The sequence below is a fragment of the Phyllopteryx taeniolatus genome, chromosome 13, assembly GCF_024500385.1.
Source record: "Phyllopteryx taeniolatus isolate TA_2022b chromosome 13, UOR_Ptae_1.2, whole genome shotgun sequence".
NCBI lineage: Eukaryota > Metazoa > Chordata > Actinopteri > Syngnathiformes > Syngnathidae > Phyllopteryx > Phyllopteryx taeniolatus.
The window spans coordinates 14,549,089-14,567,666 of NC_084514.1; the positions used below are offsets into that span (position 1 = coordinate 14,549,089).

General features: G+C 38.0%; 1 protein-coding gene across 4 annotated transcripts in view; it reads left to right on the forward strand.

Annotated features, from left to right (window-relative positions):
• Window positions 1-18,578, forward strand: part of scaf8 (SR-related CTD-associated factor 8) — a 59,108-nt gene that overhangs the window by 582 nt on the left and 39,948 nt on the right. For 3 of the 4 annotated variants that reach the window (XM_061794286.1, XM_061794285.1, XM_061794287.1), the window contains exon 2: window positions 2,433-2,516. In XM_061794286.1, the coding sequence (XP_061650270.1) occupies window positions 2,433-2,516 (84 nt within the window). Of the gene's footprint in view, window positions 1-2,432; window positions 2,517-12,604; window positions 12,687-18,578 lie in introns of those variants that run through there. The other variant, XM_061794288.1, reaches the window with a different exon arrangement.

Here is an 18,578-nt window from a genome sequence, read left to right on the forward strand (position 1 = left end):
GCATACAGTAGTGATAAAAACAACGCATTTTCGCTATTCGTTGCTTAATGGTCACGGTGTAGTCCCCATAAACCTGGACGTGACCAGTGTACAGTCGCATCTCTCACCCAATGCAGCATTTTTGCCTTGGCACAAATGTACAAAATACTTGTATCAAATAGCGGAAAAATAGGTCAAATGTCTTTTTTAAAAGTTTAATGTTAATACAATTTCAGGAGGTAAATATTGACACAATTAAAACTTGATTCTCGTTCCATGTCTTTATACTTTTCATGTTGGTTTGAGTGTTAAATTTCAATGATTAATTGATCTACATGAGACAGCATTATCCCAAAGAGCTTTTAAAGACGATTCCAGTGATATAACTGTTTTCCTGTGACAAATATTAAGAAAGTTGTGACTCTTTAAAACCGGTGAAAATGCTCCAATTTCTGGCCAACGTCTTGCCTGACTCAATGGGCATGGAGACTTTAGGCGTGACTTTTTTTTGTTAAATGGGAGTTTCAAACTTCAGAAACTTTCTTAATCTTTATCCAATTTTCAAAAGGTGAGCATGATTAGAAAGTTTTCCAAACACAGAAAATGATAACATATCCTAATGATGGAAATTATTTCACATTAATTCTAGTCACTATGGGAAAATAAAAATATCTAAATACAAAATAAAACAATAAAAATACATCTGTGAAGAAATCAATAATTAATAAATCAAATCAAAAGTCAGATAACAGTCACAATTTAAAAACTACAGTATTATATTTACTACATATATACTATGGAGTATTAAATAGAAACTTTCAACACTGAATAATCTGAAGACCTTTTACTAAATAATATGTAATATAATGCACAAATGTAAAGTAATATACATGTAGTAAAATACAGTGAGGGTATATAATGACTATTATTGCTGTGCATAATTTTTATAATAGGAGCCATCAAGTGATTTTTATATTTGTACATATATTTGTTGGGCTTTACACGATCAGGACTTTTTGGACCGATCAGCAAGTTTAAAAAAACTCTAACCGCTCAAAAGATGGAGCAATGTGTCTATTTGCATGACTTGTTCATTTATTGTATATACTTGTGGACTGTATACTGAGTATCTTAAAGTATTGTCGAGCATTTTAGACAAAAGTTAAAACATCAATGACCTCTAGGGGGTGTTCAAGGATTGACCACAGACATAAGTTAAGGTCAAATCAACATTACAACATGACAGAAATAGTGGGTGCTAACTTACTGTAATTAAATTACTTTAACAAATACTGTTAATTACATGCTTACTCTAGCTTTTTCACTGTCCCGGCTATATGGACGGGTGTTGTCCAGAGTTTGCATCCGTTTGGCTTTTCCTTATTTATTTATTTATCCCCCCCCCCCCCCCCCCCCCCCGCTGCATTGCTTGAACGTGGCATACTCCTCCTTGTGTACATTCTTCAGTTGCCCAATCAAATTTGTTGTGTTGAAGCATTTAGATGACGTTCCCCACGACGTACTACAGTTGTGCACAGACTGCAAATAACTTGCGTGTTGTATGTCTGAGACACCACAAAATAGTCCCACACCGACGTGTTTTTTCACCGACAAGATTGACAAAACTTTATTGGCCGTCAGATAGTTACAGTACTACGCCACAAGACGTGACAAGGCTAAAAATAAACTAGCATTTGGATTCATACGCGACGGCGGCGCAGAGTAAATGTCGTTTGCGGAGCCGATCGATGACGTAATTGATCAGATCGGCGAATTATGACATGAAGGCCGATCAGAATAAAATGCTAATTATCGGCCAATACCGATCAAGCCGATCAGATCGGAGTTAAGTCTAATATTTGTATCTTTACTGTATAATGCTATAGAACCGCTAAAAGAAAGCCACCAAACTGATTAACTTTAAGTCATTATAAAACAGAGTTTGCAGCTGTTGGTCAGGTATGTGTGGTTTAATTTCACAATCAAGCTTGCATAGAAAAAAAAGAGGAAAAATTAACAAACACGCTGTACGTGGTTAAAATACAGTTGCGTTTCTAGAGTTGAAAAATGGCCTTACTCACCCAGAAGTTTTTGAGTGGGTTTATCAAATTTGATTAGATTTGAAAAATGTTGTCTGGGTATATATAACACATATACTTGGTTCTTTCCAGAAATCTCGAAGTCGTGATTAAAACTAGGACGTGGTCTACGTCATCAGTAATGGTGTATAGTGTGGTAAGGTGAAGGAACACAGTGAAACATGGAAAATGGGTTCCATCGGCGCTCAACGTGCAATTAAGTAAAATTGGGTATTGAGTGACTACTTCCGACAGCCTGCCAGCGGGCGATACACAAATACCTATTTCATGTCAATAAGATTTGAAGACGAGTAGGGAATACATTGACATGAATGAAACTTATTTCTTTTTCTATGTCCCCTGTGATTTTTGCAGTTGTACTCGCTGAATGAGTACAAGCCACCCATCTCGAAGGCCAAGATGACCCAAATCACCAAGTCAGGCATCAAGGCCATCAAAGTAAGTATGTAGTACTACATTAGGTGTAGTATTTGGAATAAAGATTGAAAATGGTGTTAATGCAAGGTTCTAATTCTAAGTCTGCTGCGGCGCAAGCATTGCTACTAACTGCCGCTCATCAAATAGTGGCAGTGCATAGCGGTGCTAAGCAGCCCATACTGATACTAGTCATACTTATATTATCTTTATAATTTGGCAGTTCCCCCCCCCCCCCCCCCCCAAGACAAAATGCAACCCACAGCGGTTGACGTACCCCACAAACGCGGTACCAAAAGATGCGCCTTGGCTGTGCTCTGATCAGAACGTCAGTATTTAAAAAATAAAATAAAAAAATCTGTGTTACCATGGCGATGCAACTCCCAAAAAAACGACAAACTCCCATTGAAAATGAATAGGGCGTTGTCATGTTAATGTGTTTAACGCAAGCAAGCTCCTCTGACATATGGTAAACAACAGATGTGTTCCTCGTCTCACTTTAACGACATGCTTCCGATCTTATTTTGTGTGAAACTCGTCATTCTGGGAGGAAAACTAGTCAAAAAAGCTGATTTCAGTGAGCATATTGCTTTTTGTCAGAGTGCTTAATGAGCGCTAGGTGGACTGTTACTTTGTGCTATTTCCACTTGTTTATGGGCTACAGTAAGGTCGACATTAATTGTTTTCCATCCATCCATCCTTCCATTTTCCATACCGCTTTTCCTCATTAGGGTCGTGGTCCTGCAATTGGCTGGCGACCAGTTCAGGGTGTACCCCGCCTCTCGCCTGAAAATAGCTGGGATGGGCTCCAGCAGGCCCGTGACCCTAGTGAGGATAAGCGGTACAGAAAATGGATGGATGGATGGGTGGGTGGGTGGGTCGCGGTCGTGCTGCAGCCTATCCCAGCTGACTTTGGGCGAGAGCCAGGGTCCACCCTGGACTGATAGCCAGCCAATCGCAGAGTTTTTGTTTTCTCTCGTTTAAATGTGATGTGCCTTACCTGAACTTGCAGTATTTATTTAGCCAGATAGCTAACACCAAATGAGAGGCAGTGTTCTTACTTCAAGCAGTTCATTCAAATTGCTTGCAACTAGACTTTACACCGATTTGATCGGGCTGATCGGTATCGGCCGATATTTAGCATTTTATGCTGATCGGCTTTAATGTCATAATTCAAATATACTGTGTGTAATGTCTTTTGCATAGCCGATCAATGACGTCATTGATCGGCTCTGCAAAAGACATTACACACAGTATATTTGAATCCAAAAGCTAGTTTATTTTTAGCCTTGTCGCGTGTCTTTTGACGTGGTACTGTAAATATCTGACGGCCAATGAAGTTATTTAAAAAAAAAAACGTTGGCGGTGTGGGACAGACAACGCGTCGGAGACAGGCAACACGTAATGCCCGCATCAGACTACAAGACAAATTTGCTCTTTCGCAATTGCACTGTGCGGGGTTCAATACCCGGCCCTGCCTGTGTGGAGTTTGCATGTTCTCCCCGTGCCTGTGTGGGTTTTCTCCGGGCACTCTGGTTTCCTCCCACATCCCAAAAACATGCATGGTAGGTTAATTGAAAACTCTATATTGCCCGTAGGTGTGAATGTGAGTGCGAATGGTTGTTTGTTTGTATGTGCCCTGCGATTGGCTGGCAACAAGTTCAGGATGTACCCTGCCTCCTGCCCGATAATAGCTGGGATAGGCTCCAGCACGCCCGCGACCCTAGTGAGGAGAAGCGGCTCAGACAATGGATGGATGGACGATTGCACTGTCAGGCTACTGTGATAAAATCTTGTTTTTCGATACCACCGCATCTCGTTTTTTTACGATCATTGGGCTTTATCTTGTCAACTCAAATGCGACCGGATACACTCGTTACCGTGGCGACGACAACAAGAGTGGAGCGACTGTATTATCAGGACAAAATGGGGGGGAAACGTGTGTTGGTGGTCACCGGTGCTCAGGAGAGGAGAGGACGTTCGTTTAAGGCTTGCTTGAGGTATGTTCATGTACTTTTAATACGATACGGCTCAGAAGCAGGCAATAAAATGTTATGTAGCCTAGCAAGCTAGCGGTAGCGCAAATGGTTGGACGTAAACATGCCGCCGTTATGTCGATTCATGCTCTAAGGTTTCAGTGTGGGTGAAGTAATTTAATTAAAAGTAAAGTAATTTAATTACAGTAAGTTAGCACCCATTATTTCTGTCATGTAATGTTGGTTTGACCTGACTGATTAGAATACACGATCTGACAAGAGCAGTGATTTCCAACCATTATGGAGCCAAGGAACATATTTTACAATTGAAAAATCTCACGGCACACCAACAAATAAAAATGTCACAAAAAGTGGATACATTAATTACTGTATTTACTTCCTGCCATCTACAACCCCAATTCCAATGAAGTTGGGACGTTGTGTTAAAAATAAATAAAAACAGAATACAATGATTTGTCATGTCATGTTGGACCTAATTGAATACACTACAAAGACAAGATATTTAATGTTCAAAATGATAAACTTTATTGTGTTTAGCAAATAATCATTAACTTGGAATTTTATGGCTGCAACACGTTCCAAAAAAGCTGGGACAGGGTCATGTTTACCTTTTCTTTTAACAACATTCAATAAACGCTTGGGAACTGAGGACACTAATTGTTGAAGCTTTGTAGGTGGAATTATTATCCATTTTTGCTTGATGTACAGCTTCAGCTGTTCAACAGTCCGGGGTCTCCGTTATCGTATTTTACGCTTCATAATGCGCCACACATTTTCAATGGGAGACAGGACTGGACTGCAGGCAGGCCAGTCTAGTACCTGCACTCTTTTACTGCGAAGCCACGCTGTTGTAACACGTGCAGAATGTGGTTTGGCATTGTCTTGCTGAAATAAGCAGGGGCGTCCATGAAAAAGATGTCGCTTGGATGGCAGCATATGTTTCTCCAAACTTGTATGTACCTTTCAGGATTAATGGTGCCTTCACAGATGTGTAAGTTACCCATGTCATTGGGACTAACACAGCCCCATACCATCACAAATGCTGGCTTTTGAACTTTGCGTCCGTAACTGCCCCCCGGATGGTTCTTTTCCTCTTTGTCCCGGAGGACACGACGTCCACAATTTCCAAAAACAATTTGAAATGTGGACTCGTCGGACCACAGAACACCTTTCCACTTTGCATCAGTCCATCTTAGATGAGCTCCGGCCCAGAGAAGCCGGCGGTGTTTCTGTTTGTTGTTGATAAATGGCTTTTGCTTTGCATAGCAGAATTTCAAGTTGCACTTACGGATGGAGCGCCTAACTGTATTTACTAACATTGGTTTTCTGAGCCCATGTGGTGATATCCTTTACACATTGATGTTGGTTTTTGATGCAGTGCCGCCTGAGGGATCGAAGGTCACTGGCATTCAATGTTGGTTTTCGGCCTTGCCGATTACATGCAGTGATTTCTCCAGATTCTGTAAATCTTTTGATGATGTTATGGACCATAGATGGTGAAATCCCTAAATTCCTTGCAATTGTACGTTGAGTAACATTGTCCTTAAACTGTTCGACTATTTTCTCGCTCCTTTAATACCCAATCATGGCACCCACCTGTTCCCAATTAGCCTGTTCACCTGTGGGATGTTCCAAACAGGTGTTGGATGAGCATTCCTCAACTTTCTCTTTCTTTCTTGCTACCTGTCCCAGCTTTTTTGGAATGTGTTGCAGCCATAAAATTCAAAGTTAATGATTATTTGCTAAAAACAAACTGGATCAGTTTGAACATTAAACATCTTGTCTTTGTGGTGTATTCAATTAAATATAGGTTGAACATGATTTGCAAATCATTGTATTCTGTTTTTATTTATGTTTAGCACAACGTCGCAACTTCAATGGAATTGGGGTTGTAATAGAAGATCATTTCTTTGTTCTGTCTGTCACTATGCCTCACTGCCATAAATAAAGGAACAAAGATACATTATTTATTGTAAATAGATTTTTTTTTTTTGCAATTAAGTACACAAGTATATACAGTAAATGAACAGGTCATTTAAATAGACACATTCCTCCATCATGTGATCGGTTATCATTTTTTTTAAACTCGCTGATCGGCCCCAAAAATCCTGATCGTGTAAAGCCTACTTTCAACACAGCATCACTGCCATTGTTATTAGTTGGTTAATGCTAACATTCTCAATGTGACAAGATTTGCAATGAATGACAATCTGTCATATTGCAAAGTCTGGTTGAAATGGCCACTTTTAACCGGAGTACAAAGCACCAAGAATTTCGAAAATCGGATGATGGTTTCTGCCTTTTTGCGTGGGGAAAAAAACTGCCTTATTGGGGAACTCTTGTCTGATACTGCCTTCAGAAAGTCTGGTCAAAAATGCCCTCAAATTAAAGTAAAATACTATAACTTCATTGTTTCTCAACATATCGCAACAAAAATTCACACACTAATGTAATTGGCCTTGCTAAATTAGATTTTGAGTTTATTTCGTATGAAGATGCTCAGTTAAAGTCCCTAATTCACGTAAATTAACAAATGTTTGTCAAAATCAGATTTATTTTTAAAGGGAATTTTCTTTCAAAATGAAAATGATCCTACGCTATTCAAATGAATACATAATATATGAAGCCATAATGTACTTTAAAAAAAATATAGAACATTGAAAATGTCAGCATTGGTTGCCATGGTTACAGGAGTTTTGTAATAGAATTGCGTGTTTTCATTAGTAACGTTATAGCTAATGCTAAAACTTGAACAATATTGAACAAACTATTATCCTTGACCTCTGATTTCAAAACTATTTATCCATCAATGTGTTGTGTCTGTAATAAGATGAGCAACATTTATATGGCTTCACAGTCATAATGGTCCTCTGAGAGAAACCATCACTACAAGGTGGGCTGCGACAACAATGCGTTTGACACCCCTGGTATTGTAGATTTATATAAAAAATAGTCGATATTTATACCATGGACTTCCTGTTTTTAAGGATTAAGCGCCGATTCATGTCTGTATAATTTCCATCCAAAATGACTGCATGCTTCAAAAGATTACTCAAGACATACCAAATATTTAGTTGGATGACATGAGTAGAATTATTCAAGCAAATTCATCCATGTCATGAGGTCAATGTGTACCAATAGTATTATGGGTAGCTGTTATAGCTGATGTTTATGGCTTGGACTCGCTGTCTACAGATTAGGAATGGCTATTAGGTTTTATACTGTATAAAAGAATAACATTGATTTCATATTCGTTATGGGTTATGCATCAAATGTAACTCCATCAGCCATTGACACAGTATGAGGTATGCCTTTGGGTATTTCATGTTCAAGTGGGCAACAATCACCCCACTTTCAAACATGTATCTGGGCAGAAAACAAGCTCTCTTTACTTTTGCGCTTTCTAACCCAATCCCTATGAACCTTTTAATGTACTGATTTGTTAAGTCTTTCTGGAGAAATGATTATTACTATTTTTTTTTTAATACGTTGATACACACTGTTATGTGGGCTGGTTCAACATTAAATCTGAACTAGTAAGGCTTCTTATTACAACTGTGTGTTGTAGATTGATGGCAAGAGCTCCTCCACCTACCTAGTGTTTAAACTCAACAATTAAAGATAAACACTAGAGGGAGCATTCCTGTGTGCTGACATCGTCTAAATGGTGCCTTTTATTTTCTTCTACCACAATTACCAAGTGTGAAATTGTGAGAATGTGTCTGTGAGCGTGCCATTCAGATTTAACACCGACTCAAGCTTAGTTCCTCTGACCATTACTAGGCAGCTCGGTTGAGTGAAGCAATTTTCAATCAACAGCCAGGTTACACAAAGGCACCATGTCAAAAGTTAAGCAAAACTGAAGTGCTGTTGGATAAACAGATTAGTGTTCGCTCTCCGGATTAGCTTTTGATATATTGTAAATATGGTGGGTTGGGGTTAATTGTGTTTGTGTCCTCTGCATGCTCCATGTGCAAATATCTGCACCTTAATTGACAAGTTTCATTCGGCGGCATGGTGCCTCCTCCACAAATGAAAATACAGGGAGTACTTCGTTTAGGACAGAGTTCAGTTGTTACGGCGGCGACGTAACCAAAAATTGTGCATAGATTACGCTGAACCTATAATTACCACAGTAGTAAAGTCATAATTACAGTAAATATTTGTGTGACAAACTCTTAAGCGATATAAATATAAAACAATCAAATGCAAAACAATAAATATGGTTGTAACTAAGTGGGCGTTCTTGAGCCGTGTGGCGTGTTATGCTGCTGCGCAAAGTAGTTCATTGTGCGCTCTCCGTATCCTCAAAACTTCATATGTCGGGACTGTTGTAAACCAAAGGACCCCTGTATAATCGATGCTCTTACTTTCTTCATCTTTGCTTGGCTTACTTTTGTTTAAAAGTAAAAATCAAGACTGGGTTCAAAACTGCTCTGCCCCAGTAGCACAAGGAAGTTCAGTATAATAATTACAAAGAAGGGGGTTAATAGTTGAGCCGTAAATATTTTGTTGTTTGTAGCTGAATTATTTTTTAATATCGGCATTGTTTGATGAAATCCAGAGGAGCAAAAAGGAGGAGTTTTCATAAAACACACCGCAAACAATTGTTACTAGTAGGGGTGCGCGATATGTACGGTACACTCAGTAGAAGATATAGATTTGGCCAAAGGTATATATTTGGACTCTACCAACCAATTGCGATAACGCTTCTTGATGGTGTCATCATATCTTCCCCAGTATAAAAATACATATGCATCATGTGCAGCACCAGCTAACTACGAGCCGCGGTTGCTTACTCAACATTCTTAACATCCATTGCAGTAAATAAGCAACAATATCACGACGAGGACGAGCAGTGCTAACTGCTAAGATAAACACCAGATTCAGTGGTTCAGTGGCACAGTAGGCTTTTCACCGCAATCTGGCCATGACCGCGTTACCATGGAGTAGTCAGTCATGAAAATGAGCAAGGCTGGGATGGTGTTGGCAGTGGCACTTATATCTCTCTCAAAATAATGAATATTGGTACATAAGCGCTGTACAAACACATACAAACATGCACTATAACGATACTCTCTGGCATATATTCTCCAAACTCTGTGAAAAACAAGTTATTATAACAATATTCAATCGTGACGTCTACTTTCTTTGTTACTGCAAGTGTGTATCTCATTGTGTGTACCACACTGCCCCTCAGAGGTCAAGACATGCACAGCAATTATTTTATGTAACCCATTGATTCATAATAAATGGGCCAGTTTTTCTCATACCTACTGTTGCTGATTATTGTTCTCTGTTTGACTAGGCTATCACTTGATCATGCCTTTTCTAACATTCCATACTGCAAAATAAGTAAATTATGTATGATTATTGCTGAACTTGTATCGGACCTGATATCGGCACCGACCAAAACTTAAGGCTGCAATATCGCATCGGATCGGAAGTGAAAAAGTTGGATCGGGACATCCCTAGTAATTACCTATAAACAGCAAAAATAGCAGGTACTGTAATTTATCATTTTTATAGTGAGAAAACAGCTGCACAGCAAGCACACGTCTGAAAAAGATCCTTGTACGTTACCTCAGATGTCAACCAGGAGGATCCTAAGGTCTAAAATACGTTGATATATTATATTAAGTACTATACTATACTACCATAATATTGCTAATAGCAATGTTAATTCTGTTTAAATTTGAGTTTTGAGATCAGCACAATACGTTTTAGAAATTACATAGCTTTGTATTTGTTGTGTGTGTATGTATGTGTGTGTGCCTAAAGCCAAAAACAAGCACTATCTAAATGTTTAAGCAATCAATCTAAAAGGCAACACCTGAGCAACTAGAAACAGCCATCAGTCACGTTCCAATAATTTTGCTCAGTTGAAAAGTGGATGGGGTTGAACAAAAGGTGCTCTGTCTTGAGTTGTCTAACGTCGCTCGACGTAAATACCATGAAATAAAAGCTGGAATTGTGAACTTTTGTCTTATATTCATCGTTTGATCTGAAACCCAAATGTCTTCACTATACAATAAAAACAAAGGAATTGACCTTGCTGTTCCAATACCTTTGGAGGGAACTGTATATATTTAGCTTTGCTTTAAGCTCGATACAACCCATTCAAAAATACTTCCGTTATAAATTTTCGAAGTTTATATCGCAATATATACCATTACCGTGAAGGGATTCAATTTATACCGTTAAATGGATTTTAGGTCATATGGCCCGACCCTGCTTACAATTTTATTATCAGAAACAGAATCATTGTTTCACAGCCATCACTGTATGTTGTACATTTAATGTTTTGATATTTTGAAGTAGACATGATGAACCAATATTTGTGAGTAATTTATGTCACGTTGTTATACTCATAAACATGGCTTCAAAAAATGTGTTTTCATTGCTTTGGCTACATCTAATATTACTGGACAATGTACCGTAATTTCTCGTGTACACACAAGGAATTTGTCTCCGGAAGTTGGAGCCGCTCTAGTACAACAGACAGTCAATTTACACAACACTTTGGAGACAGAGACATTGACAAAAAACAATTGTGCAAAAAGATGCAGAGTCCTCTAGCACTTAGAGCAGTTCGAATGACTAATATTGCAATAAACCGGTGCAATGACCATTGTGCAAGGGGCGCTGAGACTTCAAGGAGTGTATGCGGTTTAAAGTGACGAGTAGTGCGATAATCTGGGACAATGTTGGTTGTGCAAATGTTACAGATACTCCTCAAAGTGTGCAATGGAGCAGATGCTACTCTGGCATGAGTGGCCAGTATATGCAAATAGTGCAGCATGGCGAGACAACTACAGTGAGTGCACGAGTAATACATAATTGGCCTCACAGAAATGTGACAACGAACTCAAGTCAAAAAAATTGCCAGCTTGTTGTAATGGAATTATATGTTAGGTGTTTAAGAAGTTGATCGCAAGAGGGAAGAAGCTGTTGGAGTGTCTACTAGTTCTAGTTTGCATTGATCGGTAGCGCCTACCTGAGGGAAGGAGCTGGGAGAGCTGGTGACCTGGGTGCGGAGGGTCCGAGAGGATTTTGCACGCCCTTGTCTTAGTTCTGGCAGCGTGCAAGTCCTCAATGGTGGGTAGGGGGGTACCGACAATCCTTTCAGCAGTTTTGATTGTCCGTTGCAGTCGGAGTTTGTCCTTTTTTGTAGTAGTTAAAGTGCTTAACTACAGAATAAATCTTTGAAAAAAAGTTGCAAATTACAGATAATACTTCATGTTTTAATCATATGGGTCGAAGCAATATCATGCATTGTAAAAATGCATTATACATAGGTAGAAGAGTTTTCCAGAATTTTGAGGTCAACTATGGGGCTGCGTATTATGCATGGGTGTTGATTATACACGAGAAATTACGGCAATTGTATATAATAATAATACATTTTAAAAAACAGATAGCGATGCTTTTTATCAAGAAACGATGTAGCAACTCTAATGCTCGCACTAACTCTTTTTTTTTTTTTTAATATTTATTTTGGTATTTTTGCCATTTCAGGCACTTTAGGAAGCCTAAACTTTATTTTTAAATGCAAACTATATTTAATATACATTTAAAAAATTGTGTATTAGTCCTTCTAGTTCAGTACCAACATCAATGAATAAAGTTGGAATACTGTAAAGTGGTATCTAATTTAAGAAATTGTGCATTAGTCCTTCTAGTTCAGTGCCAAAATAAACAAATAAAATTGGAATACTGTAAAGTAGTATCTTATTTTCTTTTACATCAAGGCAGATGATTACAACCAAATATTTGGGATGGAATTATAATGCAGTCTATCCATGATGACATTCCAGAGCTGGAACAGAAAACAAATCTTAAACAGCACCTATTGAACTTGTGTGGACTCCTGTTTTATGAATTAGTATCTGCTTCGATGCTTACAGTATACTTGTTCACATTATAAAATAGTTTGTACTATTATGAATATTTATTGATGGAGGCAGTAGCAACATATACCATTGCATTAAATAGCCAAAAATTTCCACTCCATTCTCATCAAATGTGTTTACCCGCCTTGTTTGTTCTTTTAAGAACTACTGTGCCTATGGTGTTACATGCCTGATGAATAACACTCGTTTCCCCTTCCCTCAGCAGCTCTCCCAGCTCCCCCAAAGCACTGGAGGATGGGGTGGAGAGAGTTACAAAGAGATAAGAGAATCCCTAACCAGCTTAGGTAGGAGTATGGGTTGTTTCCAAAGGAAGATGTCTCAGTTGGTTCCATACGTCTTGATTTGTCAGGCAGTGCTCAATAGTGGTGCTTGGGAGACTCTGTATGTGTGGCCTGGCTGATGATGCATTTCTTCGGTGTAAAGACTATTGTCTAAGAACACTGTTGGTAATGCATTGTGCTCAAAGCGGGAAATTATTGGTTGTCAAACATAGACGTTAGTTTGTGGACATTCTTATAATCTACACACACTTTTCTAGCAGCACGTCGTATTTGTTTATTTTATACATATTGATTTCGTCACTCAGGATTATATACTGATAGTATATTAGAATCATTATTGTTTTTTTTGTGTGTCTTTTCTGAGTGTGTGCTTTAAACATGTTATGGAAAAAACAGTTATTTTAGCGTTGGAATACACATGGTGTGGCAGTGTTTTTATATTGGCTTATATAGTGTACAGGTATAAAAGCTAAAGATTTAAGTTTTCATATTTTAATAGTAAATTAGGGCTGTCTCTTATTCCGTCTATCTGCATAAACCATTCTGTTAGACACCAGTGAGCAACAATACGACCCCATTTGGTACTTAAAATGGTTTCATCCTAATTATCCATTGATTATGATTTCCCCCTAGTTTTAGTTATTAGTCTAGTTTTCACACGTGACAAGTGAATATTCAAACTCCAATACATGCAAATTACTGCTTTGTTGGAATTGGAGCCTTATTTGAATATTGTGACCGCTCTAAGAAATTACAATAGATGGCTCAAGTTGAAATTTTTTTACAGCCAGATATATTGTGTTGAGCATAGCCTGATATTTGATGTTTTAAAGAATTTCATTAATGTAGGCCTTGCAGCAAGTGAGAAGACAGTTAGAAAGGTTATTTCAACCTGAGATTGATGTTTTTTGAAGAATCATATTTCCTTGGTTCATTGTCACTGCAACATGGCAGGTGACACAATGCCCTATCCTGCATACATAAAACACTCATGTAGGGTTTCTCTTGGACAATGGATGGAGACTTGAATGCAAAAACCTGCAACAAGGATTTCCTTTTTTTTTTTTTTTTTAATTTATTAGTAATTAACATAAAAAAAAAAAACATACACGCACAGCCCCCTTTGGTATGTTCCACCAGTCCACGGTTGAGCCTTGTGCCCTTTTGGACCCTTTAGGTCCACTGTACACTGAAATATTGACTTGAATATTTTCTTGTTCAGGGTATTGTTTGTTAAGCACAGCATTTTATGTTGACCAATCATTAGCTCACATCGGGTTCTCAATTTATGGTGGACTTATATTACGTCAACCTGCGACACAACCTGAATTTGTATGTGGGAACGTGTAGTCGTCAGTCACTATTTATGCTAATGCAGTAAATAAGTCGTCATTACAGTAAATATTTGTATTAAAGGACTTTTAGGTCATAAATATAAAACAATCAAATGAAAAACACACAGCAGCGGTAACCAAGCTTGCCTTCTTGTGTTGTGTGATCAGGTATTCTTATACCACTGCGCAAAGTAATAAATTGTGCGCTGTTCCTAACTTTTAAATGTCCTATGTCAGACCCTCGCAAACCGAGGACTCCCTGTATATTATTTACAAGAAAACATGCACATCATCCTTTAATTTACACTTGATCGTTTGTCCCTGTCGGTTAACAAGCCACGTCACTGTACACATAATGTGTAAGTGTAGTTATGAGAAGGAAGAAAATGACTGTTGCTGGTCTTGGAGACCATAGCTGATGTGAATTGTGAAACAGGAGGGGGGAACCGTACCGAGTGAAGTAGAGGAAAGTGAAGAGGTAGTAGGCGAGATGGGAGAGACAGTGTTTCCCCTGCATAGGGTTTACCTCGATTGGTAGAATCCACCCTCCTACGAAAACAAAAAAGGAGAGACACTCGGTCGGCACTGGGAAGGTGCCTGCTGTAACTCAAATATATAGTTTTATTTACTCTTATTTAAAAGACTCACTAAACTTGTATGCTAATTGTTAAGCCAACATGTGCAAATCTCGCCTACCCCTACTTTAGTATGTGACCATTCACAAATGTTTCATTCTTTTTTTTTTTTTTTTTAAACTACAAAAAGGTCCTGGGTTACGACTGTACCGAGAAGGACTTTTCAAGGTTATAAAATGGCATCCAAATAAGTAGTTTGCGCAGGGTCATGTGGCACAAAAAGGCCCGCTCAGTTACTGCTGTATGCCAATTTGATTGTTGCATATTTATGGTCTAGAAGTGTTTTTCATACAAATATTGACTGGAGTTATCAGGGGTGTAAATATTGATATAGCAGCGTTACGATTTGTGGTTGCCCGATTCGATTCAGGGACGATATTGGTTCATCTGGAACGATACGATCCGAAACGATTCAGTGTTTGGAAATTATTTCAGTAACATTTTAGCCAAAAATTCAACCAGTGTGCCTGTGAAATAAATTCCCAGATACTGGACAGTGCAGGTGAAAGTTCCTAAATTATTGTTGTTTCTTGTAAAGGTGTCAGGTAAAATTAAGTATGGAAAAAGAAAACAAACAATAACCAACCCTAATGATGAATAGTAATAATGGCAAATACATTCACATTTTATTTGAATAAAGTGCACCTAACATCTCTTTAGGTTGGACTAACAGTAGGTTTACCTGATACTTCTGATGTTGTTTTCCAACATATAAATGATAAAAATCTTGAAAAAATAATTGAACACAAAAGACTGAATGCTCAAATGTTTCAATGATATTTATTACTGCCTTCTCACTAAACACGATGTGTGACGTAGTGGTTATGTAGCTCTGAGACGCTCGTGATGTTCAAGGTACCATCTGTCATGAGTGAAACACTCTATAGCTGTGGTTCTCAAAGTGTGATATAAATACCTGTAATGGTACGTGGGCTGACTTTAGTAAGAATCACTGAATTAAAGGTTCAAACTCATTTTGAAAGTATAGTTGTATTTAACTTTTAAGCACAATACAATTGCGTTTAATTTTTTATAACTGTTTTAGAGACATTTCTTTAGGTACAATGTTTATGTAACTTTTATGTGCAGTACAGTTTAATTGAATCAGTACTTGAGTATTTTTTTATTTAAGTACAGTGTTAATGTTCAAACTGCATAATTTTACAGTGGCATACAATAATAAATCAAATACTGTAGACGTTAAATACTTTTTAGCAATAAAACCTCATTTTTTATGAACACCTTTGCCTACTATGCTACTGTATTTCAATGTTGGTCACGATTATGGCACTTGGAGTGCTAAGTATTTTTTGAGTTGGTACTTGGTGTAAAAAGTTCTACAGTATTCCTGCTTGATGTTTATTTTTTTCTTCACTACTTTGGTCTTTGTCGCTTAGTGAAGTGTTGATTTGAGTGTTTTGCTGAAATAACAACAGTATGTCCGTGATGGAATTTTGTACCGTGGTCATTAAGTGCGACCTTCTTGCTCTAAATTGTACTATCATGAAGAAAACCTGGTTGAAATGTCTCACAAAATTGGTCTTTTTGATCTCACTTGCTTCTTGGTTCCGGGTGACTGCGGCTTTTCATACTATATTCCACGAATTGTCGACAGCGGCGGTCAGCAAACAGATATTGCATGCCCCTCATCTTTTCTCCCCGATCGTTTTTTATTCCTGCCAAACCAAAATGCGTCCATACTTCTGATATAAGCTTCACAGAACGTTCTCCAATGTCTTCAACAAACAAGAACAGTCCAGTTGCCTTGATTCAACCTTTGCGGATTCCACTCATTAAGTTTAGCGCTCTGCTCAGTGGCTTGCTGCTAGCGTCATATTTGATACTGTTTGATACTCAATGATCCCCTGCGAGGTCACAGACAGGAAATCTTAATTGAGTAACCTTTACATCTTTATCAGTAAAAGCGCTAAAAAAACACACTTGCACAGCCATATAAAGCCTGCCCTGCCTAAATCCAATGTATTATTTCCTAGTATCGATACAATCGATTGATTACCTTTTAAAACTATTTAAATCGATATATTTTTGTCAGGAAGGCTAAATAGCCAAGGACAGATCGATCCAATTGGATCGTAGGAATATAAATGCAAATACCCAATGCCCTCCCACCCCCATGTTGAGAATTATGCTGCTTATCAAAAACTGTGGGTGATAACCCTGTTCGCTAATGCTCACACTGCAGCTCTGCTTACCTTTATGCTTTGACACACAGCGCTTCCCCAGTAGACCGGCGGCTGGACTCTTGTCTTTGCTTGAAAATGGCAGCTCTTTGCCCTGTGAAGCAAGTCATGGGCAGAGTAACATAATGTGCATTAGTTATTGTGTAAATTAGCCCCATAGTTATTACGACACAATACGGTTCAGAATGACAACTAAATCAATTAAAATTATTTTTTAAACAAATTTAAAAGTTTATTTTCTAAGACTCATCAAAATTTAAATGTAATCTTTTTTGTAAAATGAATTACACTGATCATAGAGAGCTCAGAGTTAATTAGTTATTACATTGAATGTACAATTAACCAATAGGTATCATAAAATGTTATTTAATGACTCAATTCTTATTTTATTTTACAAAACACTCAGTGTTACAGTAGTGACCGCACTGTTACGGTAGTGTCTGCACTATTTTGGTCGTGACCACAATATTTTGTTTGCAAGGTTGTATTATATCCCCTCAACCTTATTGCTTAATATTAACTCATAACTTGCCTTACAATGTGAATTTTACAAACACAAATGTTTATAGTCAATAAAATGAGGTCATTTACTATTGAAGATCCATTTATTTTACATTACTTCAACATAGCAGCGCATCTACTGCAACATGACATTAAAGCATCTAAAACAAATATACACACAGCAGAACATGTTTTGTGCTTGAAAGTGCATTAAAGAACAAAACCATAAAGCAGAGCTCCAGAAAGAGAAAAACAAAAAATAATATTAATAATCTAGTTATTCACATACTGAAATGATAACCTAACTGTCCACATACTGAACACGTGCTGAACACCCTTGGGCTAATAATGTATTTTTTCAATTATTGCGGTGAACACTCTGGGGCTGATCTGGGCTGATCTGGACATGTTCCTACTTCCTTCTGAGGTTTTGTTCTTGGGGAACATTTTAACTTTTCTGGCCTCATGCACAATCTGTGGCACAGTTTTCTATATTTTTCTTTCTTCCGTTCAAGTTCTTTAATCTTCAGCGCAAGGGTCTTTATTTTTCTGTGGGCACGCATTACAGAACGTCTCTTATTAGTCTCACTAGATTCGCGTGGAGTAATAGTCTCACTAGAAGTTTGGGGAAGGTGAGGAGGCGTGGGAGAAGACATGGCAGAAGGCGTGGCAGAGGATTTGGGAGGTGGCATGGAAGCCGTGCACAATCTCTCTTGACTTTTCACCAATACCCCGTGATGTTGCTGTCTTTTTCGCCATGATCTTCTGACCTTCATTTGCTCCCTGTCAGATAAATCACTGATAGATTTGACCTTTCCTTCTTCCTTTCATTTCTTGTTTCGTCCTCTTTCCTTCTTTAAATATTCTACGTGCCTCTCTGGGTCTTTTTCTCCTTTCTCCTCAATCTTTTTCTGTATTCTCACACCCTCTCTGCGCCACTCTTTTTATGTTCTTTTGGCATCGCTGCTTGCTTTCTCCCAGCTTAGCTGTATAATGACAAATATAAATCAACATTATCTTCATGTTTTATCATATCATATACATTATTTAGCACTGAGATTCTTAAGAATGAAATGTGCTTTACAAATCAAATATAATAATATTATTATTTTTTAATATGTTTAAAGAGTATAATGTAATAATAATGATCAAACATTGCCTTAAATATGTGGAACACTACATGTTGTCACTACCCCAATGATTATGTCACAACCGTAACGTTAC